Source organism: Pieris napi, chromosome 11 (assembly GCF_905475465.1).
Source record: "Pieris napi chromosome 11, ilPieNapi1.2, whole genome shotgun sequence".
Lineage (NCBI taxonomy): Eukaryota > Metazoa > Arthropoda > Insecta > Lepidoptera > Pieridae > Pieris > Pieris napi.
In genome coordinates this window covers 2,165,117-2,184,395 of record NC_062244.1, presented here as the reverse complement: position 1 = coordinate 2,184,395, position 19,279 = coordinate 2,165,117, and the positions used below count along the sequence as shown (strand labels likewise).

Here is a 19,279-nt window from a genome sequence, read left to right as displayed (position 1 = left end):
CATTTTTCAATACCCAGCCGTTATTGTCTGGTTGATATGTGGATGGATTTTTCAGATGAGCATTATTCCAAATGGTACATACATAATTTGCTCGCAGAAATTGCTCCAATAGCTCGCTTTTGCAAGGTGGTAGATTGCTAGCGTCTAAATTTTGCAACTTCTTCCGGTCAAAATCTTCATGTACATCGGAAACAGTATATGAATCGATCTATTTTAAAAATGGAGCTGTCAAAGAATTACATTATCGTATGCTTGACAAAACAATCGAAGAGTTTCACAGAGGGACAGATTTAACCTAACATAACACTAAATTTATGGCAACCTAGTCAAACTCCAGAACTTTCCATCTTGTTTCCCCCATCATTTTGTCCTTTTTCGCACGAAGGCAGATCTTTTATTTAATATAATCGTTTATATATTGTGTTGTAAACATCAGTTGAAATAAACTGGCAATTTTTCATAAATAAGAATTAACGAGATGTTACCAAGCATCCGGTACCTACATAGCATCGACCAAGAGTGCTTACTAGCTATTACTTATAGTTCCTACATATAAATACTTTGACATGTTAAAATATGTATAGTTAGTCAAAAAACTCTTGGCAATGGCTGTTAACAAAATGTATATTTAACAGGACACACAAAATTATTTAACCGATGTAAATTCAACACAAAAGCGGTATTATTTTTTTGCCATAGGTTTTTTGACTCAATGAAAACGTTTGAGCTTAAAACCTGTTGAAAATCGTGTTATTTTGAAAATAAATTATTTTCGTATTTTTTTCTTTTATTTAAAAAAAACCACATACACATGTAAAAATTTATTAAATACACAGAGCAGTAGCGTTGGACAATACAAATATTCTTAAGTAGGATACTATTCAGCTTGAGAATTATTTGTGTACAAATTATGATTTAACTTAAAAATATTGTTATAAACATGTAAATCTTAACAATAAAGTAAAAATGGCTTAGTATTTATTTAAGTTTTGTCATAGTGTGCTAGAAGGTAATTTTTTTGTGCGTTTTGTTGAGCCGTCTCAATCCTATTTCGAAGGCTTTGGTGAAAAGAGAATAACTCTTAATAGAAAATGAGTTACTCAGACCTCAATAGCAGATTTACCAACGCCAGTACATATCATAAATAGTTTATTTTAATTTGTACACAAATTTTACCAATACCTAAGTTATATCAGTCCATATTCAGTTCTATGCCATGAAACGTGCTGACTCGTTAATTCGTTTGTTCACATAAGTAAATAATACATAATTTAGCATATACTAGACATTTAAATCGAATAACTAAATAGTAAAAAAATACTTATGCCATTTCTTGTAGTCAGATTGATAGACATTACAAAATAAAACATCAGGTAGATCATAGAACTAAATACAGAGTACCAGTCGTAATTGCTACGGGTCGTAAATATTTCTAGATACAGATTTAACTATACGTAAAATCGAACAGTTAACGTAATATAATAATCATTTAGGGAGTGAAATCGAACCTACAAAGTTCTAAGGTACACATAGTTATATATGTGTTGGTGCTGAGATTGCCGAAGCATAGTACATTATTAAAGCATAGTATAATTTACTACACGTATTATATTCGTTCGAACCGTTTCAGTTCCAAAATAGTTTTTAACTATACGATTTCGTTCTCACATATATACGTCTCGTAACAGTTACCATACGTTTTTAAATAGTCGCTGGGCCTTAGTTACACAATCCTTAATACTTACCATCATTTATATTGTCATAAAAGCGTAGAAAACCTTAAAACTACAATACACGAAGCGTTTTGGCGTATATAATACTGGATATGATTAATTATTGTTCTTAAGGGCAGTGTTTTATTCTAACACTTAAATTTCAATTAAACTTATTCAAGACGCAAATTTATTCCTCACATACGATGATTTGAAACAGTTAGTGATTTTTGCAAAAAATCTAGATTTTGCTATATTTTTTTCTGAATCAAAATAATAAATAGATAACTGTCAACCTATCAAACAGTCTCTACTCTCTAGAAAACTATAAGTTCTGTCCGCATTCTAAAACCTTCAAACTCATTCAAATCCAGTGTCAAGAGCTGTTTCTCTATATGATGTTTGACACATTTGACAGGACGCAAGACGAGACAGAGACTTAAAATACGAATTAGGATAACCTATGATTAAAAAAAAGCCTCACTAAAAAACATACACGAAATGTTATCCTCCTAAAGTCGGTTAAATTCAAAATGCTTAAAATAAAAATGTAATTTAAAAAAAAAGGTACGTGTACTTATGTACGCGCGTAAGAAGTTATACTTCTTTGGCATTATTAAAAATAGTTTTTGATTGCAAGCAGATAATTAATTACAATTAAATAATCAAAGACTGGAAAAGGAGTCATTTAGTCAATAAAGTTCAGTTTACATTTGAAAAATTAAATAAATATTTATTATTATTCTCTTACATTAAGTGTAACATAAATTCTATTATTATTCGAATGTTGTTTTTAAATTATGTCCAATGCCGTAGCATCTTCCGTGGGCAACTTCATTCTGTTAATTTTGTGTAACGGTGCGTGCGCATCGTATAATTTCACACTCATCAATTTTTCATAACGCGCCTAAAGAAGTATAACTTCAAAAACATTTAGGTAATTAAAGTTTCTCCATACAAATTGTAAAGAGTCTAAACACGATCAAATAAATATTAACTAGCCGTTACAATATTGAGCAGCTATGTTTGTTTGTACATAAGTATATGCTATGTAAATATCACTGCACCAAGGCATACATATTACGATATGACAATGTAAGCACGCTAGTAAAAAATATACCCAAATATTTACAAAATAAATTAATTTATAAATTATTACATATCTGCAAAAAATATTACTTAGATTTTTACTGTCCTAACTGATCGGACCAGCCGCTGGCGTGTTTTAAATAAAATACACAACATAAAACAATTATTATATATAAATTTTTATTTTTATGTAACAGGCAAACAGGCAGGAGGCTCACCTAATGTTAAGTGAAAGACACTCACATTGCAGAGGGCTCGCAAGTGCGTCGCCGGCCTTTTAAAAATTGATAATTTCTCATATTTAATTTTAATATGATTTTTCATTGCTAAAAATACATGCCATTATATTTATCATGACGTGAAGTAACGAAAGCAATCATAACTGTATGTTAAGGATACACGCTTCGAGCATATTATTGTATTCGCTTGTCTATTGTATTTTGCTGTTAGTAAGTTGAATTAAAAGACTCAGCAGTATGGTAACAAAGGTGGTTTAAATGAGGTGGGTATATTTTTCACATCAGTCTCAGTCACACATAGCACCAATCACGTATTCTTACATCTTGGGTTAGCTAATAAATAGTTAATATTAAGCGGTGGGAATTGTGCGTTGGAAATATCTTACTGAAAAAGGGCTCTCGGTTTCTTTCCTAAAAGGTGCCAATGAGCGATTCCCTTGCGCCGTTTCGGTGAAATCCTAGAAATATAATCATATTAAAACATAAAGTACCTTCAAAAATTTACAAAAGATCAGTTCTGTTGACTATATAAACGAATCAGTGGCGCTACCATTTTCAGGTTTGGGCGTCAGATTTCTGTGTCCCTTATACAATGACATTTTAATCTAATAGTCAAGTACATGATCATCCTCCTTTACCTAGCACACGCCGTCCACTTGGGTCTCATCTCAAATAATTTTTAATAATTTCTTAAAAAACCCATGCAGATATTGCATCTGGACCACAAATTTTCAGATTTCAATTTATTAAGATGATACCTATTATATGAAGCGGTAGTGCATTTGCAGAACATAATTTAATTAGTACTTTTTCACTTCAAAAAACTTACTCATGTTCTGGCGTATTAGGCATGTACGGAGATATCCGAAAGTCCCTACTCCTTGGTGTTTCAATACCAAATGGACTGTATAATTTGGTGGGACTGCGGCCTAGGATCTGAAAATAAGCAATAACATATATTCAATAATATATATATTCCTTAAAACTTACTAACCTTATTGTAACCTTAAAATATGTTTACTTCCTACAATAGCAAAATCAGACTGGAAGCTGAGCTCACATGAATGGTGGCTACAATCTACCATTCATAACAATATTCACTCAACATATGAATCAAAAGTCAGATTTTACATTTAAAATTTTACAGTAATTATTTTAGATTACCTGTTTTTTCTTTGTAACAGGAGTACATGGTGTTCTACATGGTGAGGTTGCTTCAGCCAATCTGTGCCTCCTTCTTCCACCGAGCCTGAAATGCTGAAATTTAATTTTCAATAAGTCTAAGGGTGAGATCTATAGTGCGCACTTGGACTTTGCTCAGACTTTACTTACGAAAAACACTAAGGTTAAACTATGATTTAGTATATTTATAGACATTTTAACGGTGAGATTAAGCTAAGCTCAAGCTAAGACAGAAATTGATGTTTCATTTCATGCAATACCTACTTTATTATCCTTTAAAAAAGTAAAGAATGGTTATAGTTAAGTCTGAGCAAAGTCTAAGTGCGCTCTATAGATCTCACCCTAAGATGTTAACAACACTGTCATAGATTATTATAAGGGTTGGTGCAGAACTCATCAGCTATAACTCTGACAGCATTTAGGTTCAATATAATATTAATATATGTATTTTGCTATCTGCTTCACATCCCTAACAGTATTTGCAAATGTATGTAGTATATAAACAGTTTATAATACAGTTACTGTACTATGGAGCTTTCGTTACAAAATAATATAATTAATTGAACAAAAGATATTAGTCTATTCCAAAAGTAAATATTTTAAATATTTACTCTATTGTAACTTTGACATTATATTTAAATCTTACCTGAGACAAGTCTCCAAAAGTATTCCTCATATTCTTGAATGTTCTTGAGATTTTATCAGCACCAGATTGTAAGGCACGACGAGAATTCATGAAGGATTTGTTTTTAAATAATTTTTTACTGTAACACCCGTCAATATGCTTTAAACTGTCCCGTGTAGGCGAATCAATATAGGAGTCGGTAACAAAGGGATCCTTCATTTCTCTGTTTTACGGTTTTAGCACGGAAATAAAGAATTAATCTTATAACTTGTAAAATATAGTAGCAAAATATACACCCTTTAATTCATAATATAAAGTAGTTATCAATATTTAATTCATAAAGAATAAAATAAATACGTCCGCGCCGCACTGAATTCGTTTTCCGTTTTTGATCGTTATTTTTTTATATTGTACCGGCCGCCCATCTCTAGCGCGTCTGCGCCTGCCACAGATAAAGTCAAACAACACTTATGTCAACTGCCAATTATATTGTCCAATTAACCACAGATGCAGGATGACATAATTTACAGTTAAAAATAAATTGTTTATTATGTGTTAATTCTATTAACAATATTATTTTATTAATATTAAAAAAAAATGTTTAACTGAAAGCAGTGTTGGCGAAACGGTTTCAATGTGAGACTCTCAATTCTCATCACTATGGTCGTAGGTTCGATCCCGGCTGTGGACCAATGGACTTTTGCTATGTGCGAGTGCTAAACCTGAAGGGAATCATCTTTTTGACAAAAACTCGACAGTGTGTGTCAGGGACAGAAGGCTGATCACCTGCTTGCCTATTAGAAATGATCACAGGACAGATACAGAAATCAGTGGCCAAGACATAGAAGGTTTATTGAATAAATTGGAATTGGTGTGAACTTTAACTATGTGTAACTTTACTATAGGTACTAACTCGAAGGTAGTGTTTTAGGAATAAAAATTAATTTGGTAACTAATTTAATTTAATAACATATTGTCCTAATTAAACTTTTCAACGTTGATGCATATAGTAATCAATTACAGTTGAAAATGCGGCAAATCCAGCAGCACCAAACACTCCGGCCCTTAATCCACCTGAAATATTATTAATTTAACTCACTTGATAATATAAAAAATTACTGTGAAATAGAGAGAAAGTTGTTAATTTCATTATATTTGGAAAGTATCTATTATTAAAACAATATCTCTGTTATTGTAAAAACATAACATTAGCTTTTATATAAACTTACCCCGTAACCCAATGAGACCTCCTGTTACACCACCTGCGTATGTTCCGTTTTTCCAATCAGACTTTCCTCTAGCTGACTCGATACAACATTCTACTCCAGAGAAAACTGCTCCGAGTATTGCAAAATTCTTAGCATAACTTAACATTGATGTTTTCATTTCTCGTAGAATTTCTCTCGCAGTCTGGTTTTGTTGCGCCATTGGATCAGTCATATTTGGCATAAGAGAGGATGTGAACAAACCAACAGCAAGACCAAGACCATATCCTGCAATCATTTTAAACTGAAACGTCATTGAAGAGAAACCTTTCCAGATTACCTTTATTAGAATTGCAATAATATTATCAAACACATCATTTGTGTTTCAATAGTATTATGTATTTGACATTTGAGTTCTGCGGCTGGTACTTTATCTTATTAATGTAATGTGGAAAATATTCACAAAATAATCTTACTAACCTATAATGCAACTGGTCAATGATTTAAAGGGGCAACTTTCGATTGTGGATTCAATCATTTTCTCTTCATTTGTTTTAATAATAACAGGACCTAACACTCTTGGAATTATTATATTTTCACGATATCTATAAATGTTTCCAATGAGATACTTTGCGAGTGAATCGTAATCATTTTTTTGCGAAAAGTTCACTAAATCTTTATCAAGAGGAGGTTTAGTATATTCCGCCATTATTTACCAACAATAATTCTACATCAAATTTTACTGTAATACTTGTACGCTCTTATAATTAGTCAAATTAGTTTAAACTTTAACCAGTTTGCACACTTTTATTTATTTTAAAATTGTTTGAAGTATGACAATTTACAGTAGTAAATATTATAGAATAAAACGTAATAAAAGAAGTGAATCTTTTACAGTGTATCTGTGGCTCTCAGCTGTTTTTGACACTGAAAACTTGAAGTAAAATTATAGTTAGTGATTAATATTATTAATAAATAATAAGTAATAACCTTAAAGTTTAGACCTAGTACGGCATCGCAAAATGCTGTCGCCTGTTTTAAATTGTAATGATTAGTTTCGGATAAATTAAAAATCACAATGTCCATGTCGGATTCTTCAGAAGAGGAAGATTTATCTCGGTTTAAAGAAGTTGTAGATACAAGTTTCACCAACGATATAAAACCTGCATACAATACAACACCAGGTATATTCCTAACTCTTAATTTTATTCACATGAAAATCAAGTAATTGATTCGAATAGAACATAAATTAAGATGTCCATGTGTGATGTAGAAATTAAGATTCCAGTTAGGTCTAGCCTTAATCAAATAACTGGACAATTTAATGAATGTTTCAGAAGTTAAGAAAAAATCTGAGAGGTATTTAGCAGATTCCACGCATTATAATGATGTGAAAGTCCCTAAAGAATTACAAATTCAAATTGGCAAGAAAATTTCCTCCATCATTAGCAGAACTGTTGAATTTGTTGACATAGAACCAAAAAAAATGTAAGTACTGACAGAGTACTACTATACTGGTTGTATATTTGGCAAGATTAAATTATTTTTATGTAGATTTCTCATCAGTTGTAATAATTTCAGTCTTTTAAGTTACGTCTTACTATATAGAATGTTTTAGATTTTTAAATTGTGATAAGTTGGTATAAGTTTTGCTTTGGAGGCAAAGGTAATACTGATCGAGTACATTTAAAAATAACAAAGTAAGGTATTTTTAGTTACTTTTATTCTGCTTAAAAAGGGCCTAAGACCTGATTAGAAAAAACATTTTTTTTTGGAAGACCCAAACAGTTCACCACATGTCTTATAAAATATGGTCAGTACCTGAAATGGAATTAGGCAGAATTCAGGATAAAATCTAGTTTTGTACTTTTTTTATAATTATGTACTTAATTATTAGCCTCTCAGTATACATTATAATCATTTAACTTTTGAAATTATTGCTAGAATCTTGCAGCACCCACCTAAGTGATAAATTGGTATATTATTCAGTTGGCTCAAAATTCATATATGTACATACTCATTCTATATACAGTCAAAATCTATTATAACAACATCGAAGGTACTACTCTATATGGGTTTTTTCTAAAAACTGATAACAGCAGATGACTTTGTTATTAATAGAATTCAGCCGGGACCTTTGATTTTGGCCAATATAACCAGTATGTTGTTTTAAACAATGTCGTTGTAAACGGTTTTGACTGTATCTATATTTTTTACATACAAAGAGTAACCGTCAGAAATACTTATATTAAAAAATCTGTGAATTATAGTAGTTAAAAGTGAAATTTATTACATACGTTACAGCTGTAAAATATAATAATCCTGTATTTTGTATTATTTAGTAAAAGAAAAATAAAAGGTGGTGTAAGGCTATTCAGCGATTCAGATGACTATTTATCATGTCATGAAGCTGAAGACAAATTTACACAAAATCATAATGTAAAGGCAAAAAAGTTGAAACAAATAAAAGAATGTGTGGAAATTGATGAAGGTAGTATACAAAACAAAGTTTATATCTGATTTACTTTTATTTTATATTATTATTTTAAAATCAACAAAGGTATTATTTAATGTAATTTGATTTTTTTTACTATTCTGCCCTTATCTTTATTAAATTACATAGAAACATTCACCATATAAACAAAATATTCTTCAAGATTAACCGTCAGAGGAACAGAAGCATTTCCCTGAACAATACATACTGCGAGAGTATCTACATCTTTAACATGTTTTTAAAATTATTTTTCAGAAGTAATAAAATCAGTTGCAGTGAGTGGCGAATATGTTTTATCAAAAGAAGAAATTAAATGTTGGAAGTCCCGAAGAAAAGAAAAAGTTTTTAAATATAAATCTAATGGTAAAGGTACTCTAATTTCTACCGAATAAACTTTTTAAATTGAAATTTTGTCTTCATTATTGTTTCCTCATTACAGTTTAAGTATAGTTAAATATTTTGTTCTATATATATATATGCACTATACTATGCAGATGTGAATATTTAGGAAAAATAAAATTTAATTAATATTCAAATTAATTTATTTACAAAAATCTTAACAAATAAATATTTACAATATCACAAATATAACATTTGTTATAAAACAAATAGATTCCTATAAGGCGGTTCAAGGTACACTTTTAATTTAAAAAAAATTTGCTTAACTGATAGGTTGAATATTTAACACCAGATTGTGAGATAATTGTGATAGAAATAAAAACATTTTTTTTCCAGATTAATGCTCAATAGTTTTATCGATTTTTATATGGTGTGAATAAGGTTTGATCCTTTCTATATTTTGAAAGGAGACCAACACAGTAGGTAGATGTGACTGGCAGCCCTGATATTAAATGTAATATGTAGTTATTGTAATTTATCAAGTTGGTTTACTAAATATTTTTGTTCAATTCTATTACAAATGTTAGGTCTGATATTTACAGCGCCCAAGATGTGTCTTCGCAATAAGGCAAGACTTGGCTGTGGAAATAAATTTGTTTACAATACAAATATCAACTGTCAAAATCATTACAGTTTTTTCTTCACATATTTTCTTGTTTTTCGATGTGTTTTGTAGTCGCCAGAATAAATATTGAGAGCTACAACTAAATATAATAAATATAACAACATAAATAGATACTAATCATTACTAATCTACATCTTAAAACTAAATAAAGGAACGGTGCAATATCACTTCATTGTTCATTACGAGTTCTAGAAGGTAAATCGTTATTTTTAAGCCATATACCCTGTCTCATAATTTTATAGCTCAATTTTACATTAGAAAATAAATGTATTTCTAATTTTATTATTCTTAAGACAGCGGTAAACTAGCACGATTAAACAAATATCGAATTCGAATGACATGAATTGGCGCCAAAATGAAACTTCATTCCATAGATAGTAGCGCCAGAGATACAAGTACAAATAAAGACGCAAACGCCATCTGATGGCGATGTGTTGAACTCATCGTTTATAACCTCGCATCTTGAATGGGCTTGTGTCGAGTTTCGTCTTGTATGTATGCAGAATTATCTAGACCATTCGTTTTGTCTTCTGGCTTCTCCACCGCTCCATCCATAAAGAACATTGTGAGGAAGAATAAAATGCTACCTGTAATTGAAATACGAGTTTTACATATACACCTTTATAGAACTTATTAAAGCGCGTTGATTTCCCGATGCTTCCGACTTCAAATTGCAAATTATTGTAAAATTACCAGTTTTATTCAAAAAAACATAATAAGTTAATCTCTTGTAATTCTATTTTACTTTAAACTTACTAATGCCATAGAATCCAGCGTAGAAGATCATGATAGCCTCTCTGTAGCCTATAGCCTTAGATACAGGGTCGACCAAGATGGGTAAGTTACCACCAACATTGTTCATTACAAAGAGAAATACTCCAACTGTTGTAGAGCGGACAGACAGTGGTACGATCTCTACTAAGATCGCGAATACAATTCCGAACCACATTTCAGCTGAAAAAAAAACATTATCGAATTAAAGTTGTGTACGTTTTCTTTCTCTACTAAGTAGTCAAGTTAGTATTTCATAAAAATATCGAATCAAAAATGAATAGCAGATACAATTGGTGCGTTGAACATATGTCTCTTTTGTTCATAGTATTTTTACCATAGGTCTATAATTAATCTGAACGATTTTTTTTTCCGACTATCCATCCAGTGAAGTACCTACCGCTCAATCATTATTTCGCGGGTATTTAAATGTGTCATATAGTTTTGGCAATTTACGAAAAGAGAAATTACACAATTATTTATATAATTGTCCCATAAGTTGAATATACGTACCGAAGAAATAGGAGAAGGCCAGCGTGATCATAGCCCACAGAGGACCAAAGATAACAGATCCAAAGGCTGGTAACGTAGCAATTAATTGTGAGACAGCCAATACCAATACTCGCGAACGAACACCCATACGAGATACGAACCTGTAATACATTAATGTAATCGTATTATTTTATACGAACAGTCTGTTCCGGCTTCATATTATTTTTTATATTTTAAAAATGTATAGTCTATGTTATGTAGCGATACTGTAGCAATTTGGCTTAAAGATCTCGTTACCAGGCCATAAAATTAAAAAAACAAATAATACTGTAGCATTGATGAAATAATTTTTTAAATCGATTAAATCTTTGCTTTTGAGTTTATTAGTTTTAAAAATACCAATCTTTAGACTTTATCATATTAGTATATATATTTTTGTAAACAGCAAGAAGGATAAAAATGTCAACTGTCATTTATATCCATAGTGAAGTCCATAAAATTGCGTTGCCGACCAAGAGTAAGCTTTTTACAAGTTTCAGAAGTCTAAAGTAAATTGCTTTTAATAATAATACACATAAAGATGACATTGCCAACGTTTACTGTAAAGCGATACGTCCAGCCAGCTTCATAGTTTCATTTGCAAATTAAGTAATATTCTGTTAACCAAACGCACTAACTATAGTTGTCAGATGTCTCCAATACTACATTCTCCTTAATAAAGATAAAACTGCTTGAAACATACAATCTACAGGATTTAATCCTACATTTTAATAAAATACTGTACTTACTTATCAGAGACAACTCCCCCAACCACGACTCCTACGGATCCAATACCTACGGTGACAGCGAACAGCCACCAACCCAAATCCACATCGGGGAAGTAGTCACGGTAGTAAAGATCTGCGTTGTATGCGAAGGTCATACCACCTGTAATTTATATTTTATTAGGGGTTTATAGAAGAATGTCCGAACCCGCTAGATTTACGCATATGTAATGTATTATTATTATTTACTTAACACACTGGCAGCTTTTAAGCTGATGCGCGTGTATTATGGGATTTGGAGAAACTTATCCAATCTATTTTTAAAGGTGTTCACAGATGGTGCACTGATCACACTTTCCGGAAGCCTATTCCAGTCGGCCACTACACGGTTTGGGAGAAAGTTCTTTAGGGAATTTGTGTTGTTGAGTGGTCTTAAGTTTTAAAGATGTTGGAAATGTTTATCTTAAATAGTCCATATCTTCAGTAGTTTTTTTCACGCTATATGCTACTAGAAATACTAATCCTGCGCAGGTGAAGTCCCGGGCACCAGCTTGTATTATAATAATTAAATTAGGGCATTAAACATTTAAAAAGTAAAGGATGAATTATGTTTAAGGTACGAACGTACATATAGTAATTGACTCATTTCATAATTGGGGAAACGATTATTGGAACGAAGTTCCTTATTGCGCGTTGTGAAAGGGGGCTAGACGGAATAAATTCTTACGAAAAGTTGTCACGACACTTTTTTGCTATTAACTATTGTAATACACCGGTTCTCGTCCGATCACCGAAGTTAAGCAACGTCGGGCGAGGTCAGTACTTGGATGGGTGACCGTCTGGGAACACCTCGTGATGTTGGCTTTTTTTTTCGTCGTAAGATTGGTGTCGAGAAAATCTATCATACTGTTAGACATAGACATAGACATAACATTTATTACAAACGAAAACACACACACACAAAATAACAATACTTAAAGAACCTTATGGTACCAATTAACATATAAATTAATCGAAAGGAATTTCGTTCCATCCGGGTGTCCCTTGACACCTCTAAAGCTTTTTATTTATAGATTTAGTTTTGCAGGTCTGGTCTCTTTTCATTCACAATATGAATCTACAATCAAGCAACGACGTGTAAAAGTTCTACATACCGCAGTGCCTGATAGATGCAGCCAGACAGAGAAGGATAATTCTAGGTTGAGCAATCACGTGCCAGATGGTAACTTGGGGCATCTTCTTGCCAGACTCAACACCGTCTGTAGGCTTTCCTGTACCTGAAAAGAAAATGTTATATAGATCTTACTTAAAAAAGTAGTGTTTACTTTACTAAGGGCATTCTTTTAACTAAAGTTCTCTTTCGTGTCTTTCAGTCAAATTGTGTTGACGCTTTGGTAAAAAGAGACGGGCATACTTTAGTTAATACATCTGCATCTAAGCTGATTGATGAATAAACGTTTTTATCAGTCATGTATTGCAATAAGGGAACGCATAGTGGGAGCAAAAAAGCTATTTTCTTCTATTTTCAGCAAACTATTTTTTTCGAATAAAGCAATAAAGAATAGCGAACATAGAACACATTATGTTTTTTTGATTTAAAAGGGAAAAGAAACAAAACGCTAATTTAAAATATAGGTAATTTTCATTTGAAATTAAAAAAAATCTACTAGAAAATTACTGGAACGAGTTCCGGTTCTGAAAAAAGGGAACGTCGTTTCACCGCGTTCCCCTCCCAATACACAACTGGTTTTATTCATTCCTTTTTTAGTTTTTTTTTAAATATAACGTTAGAACATTATTTTTTATTTAAGTTTTTGTGTTGTAAGTGAGAAGTGGTATATTTATTACCTTCTTCTCCAATAGTAGTCCTTTCCGGTTCGCGAAGAGTGAGAAATGTAAGAGCAGCAATTACCAGACCCACAATACCGGCACTGTAGTAGCATAGTCGCCAGCTCTGCAAATTTTATTAAAACCATTCAATATTTATAACCCGTACTTCTTTCTACTTTTAAAACGCAGTTAAATATTGTTTTTTTTTTGCAGTTAAATATTGTTGTCACAGATTATAACGACAACCCAAAAACAATAGACTATTTTTGAATTTATTTTTCTAAAGATTTACAGCGAAAGTACACTTACCAGTCCCCAAGCGTTCAAAATTGGAACGTATCTGCCAACCGGAAATGCGATTCCATATCCTCCATAGATTCCCCAATTGAAGATGGACAGTACCAGAGCCCTCTGGTGTTCGGGGAAGAGATCCGTCAATATACCAGTCGCGAGCGGGTTGCAGCCTGATTCACCAGCCGCCATTATCATTCGAAGTATCACTAGATGCCAGTATTCCTTTACACTGCCCATCATCAGAATAGCGACCACGAATACCATAGTACACACTGATAAAATTCTTGCTCGGTTGTACCTGAGTGATAAAATTTGAGATTGAAACATTGTGATATCATTTTTGAGTCGCCGTTATTTAACGAATATAGCGACAGTGTTAATTAATTAATTTGTATAATTTCTTAAAACTGCATTTCCATAATTGGTAATTTTTACTTTTTTGAAATCTATATATGAAAATATATAAATTGTGTGTATGTAATGAAGTGATTATTTTAATCCGTTATGGACGTTTCGACGTGTATACAGTATTGGTTTTTGAAGTGAAACTTCTTTATCGGGGTTGGAAAAAAATTTAGTGTAACAATTTTTCGTCAAGCGTCACATTTTTCCGTTACGCGCCATCTTTTGAAGTGAAACTTCTTTATCGGCGTTGGAAAAAAATTTACACACATTTGTCACATTTTTCGGTTACGCGCCATCTTTTTCTTGTACCTACCACGGTTGATCCGAAGAGGTTCGAAGCCATTAGTAACAAAAATATATAATAACGATAACAATGATAGTAATACTAATAATTCTATTACAATTAATGAAATTCTGTAATAATCTTACTACTACATAGTAGTACAGTAATAAGTTAAAATGAAATAATTGTATTTGTATTCATGTCTATGATAATAAAAGCCTTTTGTTAAACTTTATCTAATTTACCTTTATTTAACCAATTTCTGTAAAGTTGCATATAGTAGATCATTTTTCGAAAAATAAGGTCATAAAGAAGTTTCACTTCTTACGTGTGTACACCTAGTACACGCACACATTTTATTGAATGTACGATTCGTCATGTACCAATCTTTTTACTAGTGTTGGCCTAGTGGCTTCAGCGTGCGACTCTCATTGCGTTCGATCCCCGGCTGTGCACCAATGGACTTTATTCGTATATACGCATTTAACGTTCGCTCGCACGGTGAAGGAAACCGGCTTGCCTTAGAAACGACGGCGTGTGTCAGGCACAGGAGGCTGATCACCTACTTGCCTATTAGATTGACAAATGATCATGAAACAGATACATAAATCTGAGGCCCGGACCTAAAAGGATTGTAGCGCCACTGATTTATTTTAGCAGCAATTAACATAAACCATATATTTATTAATTTACAATCTGTAGAAATGTTTCATTAATTTTATTATGTATTTATCTGCAATACCCTTCAGGGGCAGGAGTTGATTGAAAGCTCGCTATTAAATTGAAGGCAATTAAGACAGGGTCAGATTTAAAAGAGAGATCAATCATTTAATTTATTACTGTACCAAATAATTTACAGATAAAATTTTAATTTACTTTTGCACGACTTTGAATTAAAAGTTCATGACAAAAGAAAATACTTTGTGGAGTGTTTGAAGGCTTTTATGAGCTGTGAACACATCTTCATACTTCGTTTTTAAGTGATGACCACGCGTAATGTATTACATGTTATTAATTAACACTTCATTGCAAGTTCACAGGAATATAGTATAATTAAAATAATTCGATAAAAAGGAGCACTGGCGGCAATCTCTGATATAAAATAATAAGGTGAGCACAAATTGAAAACCACATAAGATATAGTTATTTAGACGAAACTAATGGGTCATGAGAGTAATTAAAAAGATATCCTATTTAAAATAACCTTATTATATTATATATAATATATAATATGGTTATATATATATTAATTAGGCTACTAGCTGACCTGGAAAACGTTTCTTTTGCCATGTATATTATTTCTAAGAAACATTTTTTTAGTTCCATAAAAATAATCTACTATAATAAAAAAATACGTGTTGATCGTAGAGTGGTGAAAATTAGGGGTTGTATGTATTTTGTATGCTGTATCATAAAAAAATAGAATACATTTTTTTTTCTAAAAAATAAAATTGTGGTGGACACCCCTTAACACTTAGGGGGTTGAAAGATAGTAGCCGATTCTCAGACTTACTGAATATGCATAAAAAAATTCATAATTCCGTCGTTTCGGAGGAGTATGAGAACGAACATTTTATATATTATATATATATATAATATATATATATAGAGATAGAGATGACGCTAACGGGAAACGGGGCATTTAGTGCTCGTTCAGACACAGCGGGAACCGCGTGATTGTCAGATCGTGCGGTTTGAACCGCAAAAATGGCGACTGTTCAAACAGTGGCGGTTAGTTAGCGATCAGTTTCAAGATGGAAGTCGAAGAGTAACTAACGTGTCTGTGGTTGATACAGAAAATAAAGAAAAGGCAGATTCAGAGAGGATCTTAAGAGGATAGTAACACTATATCCCAATTTAAGAATGTTTGAGAGAAATTTTTTTGACTATTTGAGAATGTCAATAAAATCTTTTGATGAACTCATTGAACTAATCAGGTAAGATATTTCAAGCTCTGAAACACATATGAGGGCAAGCGTGTTACCAGAAGAAAAACTCTCCACTTCATCAATAAATAACTCACGGTGCTCTTGTTATGACGTGTTAATAGCGCGGTGCCCGCAATGCTAATGAACGCTGAGTAAGATCTTCATAGTAATAGAACCGCGCGGGAGTATCGCGATTCTATTTTCTGGCGGTTGGGTTGCGGAAACCGCGCGGTTTGATTAACCGCGCGGGTATGTCTGAACGATTACTTAATAACTCATACAAATAAGACCCGCGCGATTTCCATGCGATTCTCAAATCGCGCGGTTCCCGCCGTGTCTGAACGAGCAATTATGGTACGATAATACAAAAATGGAACTTTAGCTCCCGCTGGATCATGAAATCATTCCACCTTGAGATTTGTCAAGTATTTGTATACCTAGATATTTTTACATAAGTTTCTGACAGCTCCCATACATTTTTCAATTTGTATAGTAATAAGCTATTGTGTTCGTGCTTCCGTTCATTTCCAAATATGCCTTCAGGCTGCTATTCAAGTCATAACCCATATAAACACTTGCTATTGGCATTAGCATGGCTATCATTTGTATACAATAGCTAAAAACACAAAGCATTTCCGCTCGTGTATTGGTAATATTTAAATTTCGAACTTACTTGTCAGCGACCACGCCCAGTATGACACCCACAACCGTGAAGACAGCCATGAAGGCAGGGCCAGCCAGGACCTGGTAGTCTATCCCAAGACCATTGTAGCCCCACTCGCAGTAGTAAGTGCCGTTTAGGGAAAGAGATTCGCATCTGAAAAACACATATTCGTTTAAAATTTTTGGTATTGACAACATATACGAAGTATTTCTAGAGTGCTGCATGTGATTATACCAAAGCACATATGTTTTAGTGGTGGCAAAGGTGGACGTTGACTGTTGGAAAACTCGATAGATCTCACTGGGCTCTGGAATTTTTGAATCATATATATTCCATGTCATGTGAATTATAATAATAGTTGCAGCTTCTTAATGATGTAAAACAAAAAACTTGGAGATTAGAAACGAGTTACTTGGGGGGAGAGTTTCTTCGCCTATAAGATTTAAAAATGGTGGTGAAACAGATTCAGAAATCTGAGGGCGAGACCTAAAGAGGTTGTGGCGCCACTGATTTATTTTAATTAGATTTCGATTCTACAGAGGCTTACTACATATTTTGGCATGACTCTGAGGTTTCAAAAACTAACACAGCACTATATGATAATATAGCAAATACATATGCTCCTAAACCTACATTCACGTACAATTAAAGTTTTATACGACTTTTGCGAGACTAAATGTAACACTAAGACTACTTTTATTTAAAAAATGTAATGAATATGTACCACGGAATAATTAGTACCCACAACACAGGGGCTCCCTAGTGTAGTGTATGAGTCAGTAACTAGATTCTTAAAAGGCCGGCCTAAATTCTTGAAAGGCCGGCAACGCACTTGCGAGCCTTCTGGCAATGTGAGTGTCCATGGGATGCGGTATCACTTATCATCAGATGAGCCTCCTGCCCGTTTGCCCTATTACATTTTAAAAAAAAACTGTCATGTATAAAGTTTTACTATCATTATAGTCAGTCACATAATACCAATTAACTCTTATTTATTACTACGAGAACAATTGATGTGGTTTCATTTCTATTGTCGGTATCGTGCGAAAGTTCAACATTAATCATTGACAATTGTGAAGGTTTTAAGTCAAGTATAGGAGATGTTTTTTTATTGACAGCCTCTATGAAATAATTTAAGCCGCTTTATTGTATCCTGTTTACTAAACTTTCACGTATTAAATTATATTTTTAGCAAACTTAGTCTTTTTTATATCGAGGTGTAAATGCATATGCGCATGCCCGAGAAGTTTGCAGGGGTATGTGGGATTCACGACAGAAATACGAATAGTTCCTACAAAGCCGCGTTACAGAGGCTCAGGGGTCGCATTCTAGCGGGGCATCAACGGTCTAATTGTTACGCTCCGACCGGTGCAGTATACACTACATACGAGGAGGAGATGGGCATATCTTCTCCTATTTACTCCGCGTCATCCAACCATAAGATTTGTCCTGGAGCGCTCTGTCTCTCGTTCTGTTGTCTCCTTCTGTAGCATTACTTGCTCACAGACGAATACCACTGTATTCCATACCTCGTCACTGCCGACCATTTTTAGTATAACATCAGGAAGAGCAAGGTTACCCATCACAGAAGAAATATGACGTAGCTGAGACCATCGCGGACCCTCCTCCAACGATAACACACTTAGTCTAGCTAAGGTAATGTATTATTATTAAAAACATTATTAGTAACACACAAACGCACACACTATTAAAGTTTAATAAATTGTACTTTATAATTTATATTTGATAACAAGTTATAAAATATTCGCTCCATCATTTACTGAAGCAAAGCTATCAAAAATGGCATTGAAATGTCATACTAAATAAAATAATTAACTTAGCTCTTGGACTTGTCGAGGGATCAATCATCATTATGATGACGGGACTATGATATCATAGTGATTATTACCTTTTATAAAGTAATACCTCATTGGACTGTATAACAGTTTTTTACACGTTCGAAATAGCCTCTGAATTTTTTATTTAAAGTGTACTATTTTAACATACATTACGCCTAATTGTGCTCTATAGATGAGATTCATAACACACTGATTTGAGCGGGACCGCCGCTGCGAAAACCGCTGTGAGAATTCGAAAAGTGATTTACAGAATCGCAAGGCAGGACTTGCAAAAGCTTTTTCAATATATTATATATCTTAGTGGCGTTGCTATCGCTAAAACATGACAATTTAAAACGATTTATATATACGCGGAAATTCCGTATGCAAATTTTATTATTTTAATTGTATCTGTACCTAATTGCTTAGCTATTGGAATT

General features: G+C 32.8%; 4 protein-coding genes and 1 pseudogene across 4 annotated transcripts in view; 2 read left to right on the top strand and 3 right to left on the bottom strand.

The window, feature by feature from the left end:
* Positions 1 to 2,517: 2,517 nt before the first annotated feature.
* On the bottom strand, positions 2,518 to 5,667 carry LOC125053561. The gene is made up of 4 exons (XM_047654958.1): positions 4,869 to 5,667; positions 4,205 to 4,297; positions 3,870 to 3,976; positions 2,518 to 3,498 (listed from the first exon to the last, which is right to left on the bottom strand). Exons 1-4 carry the CDS (start codon positions 5,064 to 5,066, stop codon positions 3,423 to 3,425), a joined length of 474 nt encoding a protein of 157 aa, XP_047510914.1. The 5' UTR covers positions 5,067 to 5,667; the 3' UTR covers positions 2,518 to 3,422.
* Positions 5,668 to 5,791: 124 nt separating this feature from the next.
* Positions 5,792 to 6,895, bottom strand: LOC125053559 (mitochondrial import inner membrane translocase subunit Tim22). The gene is made up of 3 exons (XM_047654956.1): positions 6,533 to 6,895; positions 6,077 to 6,340; positions 5,792 to 5,921 (listed from the first exon to the last, which is right to left on the bottom strand). Exons 1-3 carry the CDS (start codon positions 6,759 to 6,761, stop codon positions 5,839 to 5,841), a joined length of 576 nt encoding a protein of 191 aa, XP_047510912.1. The 5' UTR covers positions 6,762 to 6,895; the 3' UTR covers positions 5,792 to 5,838.
* A 116-nt stretch (positions 6,896 to 7,011) lies between these two features.
* LOC125053560 lies at positions 7,012 to 8,954 on the top strand. The gene is made up of 4 exons (XM_047654957.1): positions 7,012 to 7,236; positions 7,390 to 7,540; positions 8,395 to 8,543; positions 8,802 to 8,954. The coding sequence occupies exons 1-4, from the start codon at positions 7,131 to 7,133 to the stop codon at positions 8,936 to 8,938; spliced, it is 543 nt and encodes a 180-aa protein (XP_047510913.1). The 5' UTR covers positions 7,012 to 7,130; the 3' UTR covers positions 8,939 to 8,954.
* A 116-nt stretch (positions 8,955 to 9,070) lies between these two features.
* The window catches only part of LOC125053558 (probable 4-methylmuconolactone transporter), a 42,184-nt gene continuing 31,975 nt past the window's right edge, over positions 9,071 to 19,279 (bottom strand). Inside the window, exons 4-11 of the mRNA XM_047654955.1 lie at positions 17,011 to 17,154; positions 13,737 to 14,019; positions 13,446 to 13,551; positions 12,752 to 12,874; positions 11,622 to 11,760; positions 10,855 to 10,994; positions 10,327 to 10,524; positions 9,071 to 10,157 (exon numbers count right to left, since the gene is read on the bottom strand). Coding sequence (XP_047510911.1) covers positions 10,018 to 10,157; positions 10,327 to 10,524; positions 10,855 to 10,994; positions 11,622 to 11,760; positions 12,752 to 12,874; positions 13,446 to 13,551; positions 13,737 to 14,019; positions 17,011 to 17,154 — 1,273 coding nt within the window. The 3' untranslated portion in view covers positions 9,071 to 10,017. The remainder of the gene's footprint in view (positions 10,158 to 10,326; positions 10,525 to 10,854; positions 10,995 to 11,621; positions 11,761 to 12,751; positions 12,875 to 13,445; positions 13,552 to 13,736; positions 14,020 to 17,010; positions 17,155 to 19,279) is intronic.
* LOC125054248 lies at positions 12,349 to 12,461 on the top strand (annotated as a pseudogene).

What these genes read in the sequence shown, in the direction of transcription:
- LOC125053561 (XM_047654958.1), bottom strand. Translation starts at nt 5,066, where the DNA reads ATGAAGGATCCCTTTGTTACCGACTCCTATATTGATTCGCCTACACGG. An exon ending in CTTTTGGAGACTTGTCTCAG is followed by an intron (nt 4,298 to 4,868) that starts GTAAGATTTAAA and finishes ATTAAATTTCAG; the next exon opens with CATTTCAGGCTCGGTGGAAG. An exon ending in CCTAATACGCCAGAACATGA is followed by an intron (nt 3,499 to 3,869) that starts GTAAGTTTTTTG and finishes TTATATTTCTAG; the next exon opens with GATTTCACCGAAACGGCGCA.
- LOC125053559 (XM_047654956.1), bottom strand. Translation starts at nt 6,761, where the DNA reads ATGGCGGAATATACTAAACCTCCTCTTGATAAAGATTTAGTGAACTTT. An exon ending in ATTGACCAGTTGCATTATAG is followed by an intron (nt 6,341 to 6,532) that starts GTTAGTAAGATT and finishes AAATGATTGCAG; the next exon opens with GATATGGTCTTGGTCTTGCT. An exon ending in AGGTCTCATTGGGTTACGGG is followed by an intron (nt 5,922 to 6,076) that starts GTAAGTTTATAT and finishes ATAATATTTCAG; the next exon opens with GTGGATTAAGGGCCGGAGTG.
- LOC125053560 (XM_047654957.1), top strand. Translation starts at nt 7,131, where the DNA reads ATGTCCATGTCGGATTCTTCAGAAGAGGAAGATTTATCTCGGTTTAAA. An exon ending in TGCATACAATACAACACCAG is followed by an intron (nt 7,237 to 7,389) that starts GTATATTCCTAA and finishes TGAATGTTTCAG; the next exon opens with AAGTTAAGAAAAAATCTGAG. An exon ending in GACATAGAACCAAAAAAAAT is followed by an intron (nt 7,541 to 8,394) that starts GTAAGTACTGAC and finishes TGTATTATTTAG; the next exon opens with TAAAAGAAAAATAAAAGGTG.